The sequence below is a fragment of the Mus pahari genome, chromosome X, assembly GCF_900095145.1.
Source record: "Mus pahari chromosome X, PAHARI_EIJ_v1.1, whole genome shotgun sequence".
In the NCBI taxonomy this organism is placed as follows: Eukaryota; Metazoa; Chordata; class Mammalia; order Rodentia; family Muridae; genus Mus; species Mus pahari.
The window spans coordinates 120,126,406-120,129,429 of NC_034613.1; the positions used below are offsets into that span (position 1 = coordinate 120,126,406).

General features: G+C 39.4%; 1 protein-coding gene across 1 annotated transcript in view; it reads right to left on the reverse strand.

Annotated features, from left to right (window-relative positions):
* Col4a6 (collagen type IV alpha 6 chain) overlaps positions 1-2,339 on the reverse strand; it is a 311,346-nt gene extending 309,007 nt beyond the window's left edge. Inside the window, exons 1-2 of the mRNA XM_021187464.1 lie at positions 2,075-2,339; positions 1,826-1,877 (exon numbers count right to left, since the gene is read on the reverse strand). Coding sequence (XP_021043123.1) covers positions 1,826-1,877; positions 2,075-2,085 — 63 coding nt within the window. The 5' untranslated portion in view covers positions 2,086-2,339. The remainder of the gene's footprint in view (positions 1-1,825; positions 1,878-2,074) is intronic.
* Between the last annotated feature and the right edge of the window lie 685 nt (positions 2,340-3,024).

The following is a 3,024-nucleotide window of genomic DNA, read 5'->3' on the forward strand; positions in this document are numbered from 1 at the left end:
CAGGGCCAAGAAGTTGGAGTGGGTGGGTAGGGGAGCAGGGGCGGGGGGGGAGTATAGGGAACTTTTGGGATAGCATTTGAAATGTAAATAAAGAAAATATCTAATAAAAAAGAAGAAAACCCCCACAATAATAACATCTTCTGAAAAAGTATTTTTTGACTCACCTCATTTTCTCTTTGTCATAAAAAAAAAAACTTTCCAACACCAAAGATGCTGTGAACAAGTAAAGAAGACTGAATACAGCAATTCTGAACTTACAGCAACAGAATAAGTATTGTCAACGGACCTCAAGGTTCATTCCAATCTCACCATGGTTAATGGCAAGGTTACCTTGTAGAACAACAAGACAAAAGTATACAACCCAGATCTAGAGACCACTTCAGTGCTTGGAAAGACTGAAAACTTTGTTCTCCACCATAACAAAAGAAGATATGGTATCCCAGAAATGCCTGTCCATCTACAATTATCAAATGGTTTTCCTTAAAAAAAAAAAAAGAAACAAAAAAACCACCAAACAAACAAACAAACAAACACCAAGACCAGTCAGAGACTGAAAAATAAAAGTTTTACTGAAGGTAGTCTACATTAAAAAACAACACCACAAGACTTCTGGACAAAGAAATCAAAGGCTGGCATTTTCAGTAAATGTAGTATAAACCTTTGAGGAAACTCACATCTATGCTTATATAGTGGAAGAATAGGGTAGAAAAGAGAACAAGAATCTGAGATCCACATTTCTTCATTCAAAGATTAGCAGAAACATATTTAAGAGATGATATTCAGACTTAAAGGGTCACAAAATTTTTGAATTCAGTCTTCCAATATTTTTCTTTATAAGAAATCATTTCATTTCACCTCCCTGTTTTTTTTTTTCCAGACTTCATGTTAGGACAAAGTGTGTTGGTGACCTATTGACTGAAATAAACATGGCTCTAAAATTGTATTTAAAATACTTTAAAAGAGCCAATCTGTTAAAATAATTACAATTCACAAGATAAACAATTCAAAAATGTGTATTTATTGCTTGTATTGTGACTTGGACTTCTATAAAGAGGTTGTTTTTAAAACAACATATTATTTGAACCTAACAGCTAAGTTTATTTTTGCCAGATAACTAACTAGTTCAACTGGAAACCTAGCATATCTGATCATTTAGTCACTTCACCTTTGTGAAATTATCCTACTAATTGCAGCGGATGCTTCTCTACTTTCTGGGATCCATTAAACTTTTCTTGACCCGAATTCCTTTGCCTGGAGTCTCTATAAGTTCATAGATAATACCAAAACAGTCCACAAAAGGTTAAGTTTTAGAAAGCTTATCTGTCCTAAGCATTAAACTTTTTGATGTATGAAAGGACCTAGAAACAATTTATAAACTTTAGTTTCCATTTTACTGCTGCTAAGTTCAAGTCTCAGTCCTTTATGCTCTCTTTCCACTCGCAAACTTATGCGGCAATCCACCTTTTTACAGTTAGGGAAAGCTGTTTCTTCAGTTTTGCAGATCTGCCTATCAGTGCAAAAAAGGGCATCAGAGGCCAGTCATCTGAGGTTGTCCTGAAGACTTTCACAATTGTGTGCATCTTGCATTGTCTACCTCTAATTTTTGTTCTCCAAACCTACACGGATGTTTTAGGACAGGAAAATTGCTGAGTCCCGAGAGTATTAGGTTAACACTTGTAGCATTAGGCTAATGTTATACTTGCTATTCCTCTCCAGGAACCCCATTAACTCCTATTAGAAAGGCTCCATTTGGTGCAACCCTCTGTTACCCCAAACAGAAACACAAGAGGAAGAAGGGGAAAGAGGGGGTCTTTTGAAGCCTTACCGCTTCTGCCAGTTCTTTGGTCAAGCATAAGGAAACCAGGAACAGCCACAATCTGAAAGGAGAGGGTGAGTGAGAAACATGGTATCTCTGGACTACAGGGTCCTGAGTGAGAAAGTGGCCCCCCCCGGGCTCCCTTTGGATGCCTACTCCCACTTTTTCCGCAGTGACAGAAGTGCAAGTATAGTCCTGGCTTGGGAAAGCAGCCCAAAGTTGGAAAGAGGAGGGGGTTTCTGAGCAGCAGCAGCTCACCCAGGATGCATGCTTGTGGCTGCTCCGGAGCTGTGTCCCAGGAGACTGCTAAGCTGCTCCGCGGCGCGGGCTCATCTGGGTTCCGTTGATGCTTGGCAGTTTGTTCCTTATTCAGGACAGTGTAAGGGGAGCGAAGTGGCTTAGTTTAGAAGAAACTAAAATCAGCTGCTAGAAAAAAACAGTGCCCCAAAGGAAAACACACACAGTGGTGCCCGCTACAACTTCTAGCACTCAGGAGATAGTTCCATGCGCCCAGGGGAGGAAGGAATGGAGGGGGACGGGGCGGGGCTGTCTGCTGTCAATCACCTCCCCCTACCTTGGGAAGCTGCTGCTCTTTCTCAATTTCAAGCACCTCTGCACATAACCGTTCCAAAGTTTCATGCACAGGTCTCTAGAGACCTATACACAAGAATCTATGCAAGTAGGCATCATACATTCCCATAAAGTAACACATGAATAGATTTGGGTGCACTACTACTATATAGGCAGATATTCCTGAAAGAGACCTTGCACAAGGGCCCAAGTGTGCAGACTCTTATTTTAACTTTCTGATTTTTCACTAAACTTTTGGAAAGATGAGGAGGGAATCTCTGGATTTGTGAGCCTAATCTCTAAACCCAGTAGAATGGAGGATGAATTGATCCTTACAGAACGGATTCAAAATATAAAGAATGAAATTATTCCCAGACTGAGAATAGAAATGTTCAGAAGAATTCTTTAGCAAATTCCTAAAAGACACTCTAACGAGCCCACATAATGTATATTTTTGGCCTTTTGGTTCTTAAAGTATCTATAAGTTACCAAAGCAATATGCATGCCTACTTCATCTTAGAAACACAAATTCAACTACTATTGACTCCTTATAGACATTTTAAGTGAGATTCTTGTTTTCATTGTAAGGAATTATGCTAATGTTATTTAATTGCTTGCCACAGGTCCTTCTGAAACAG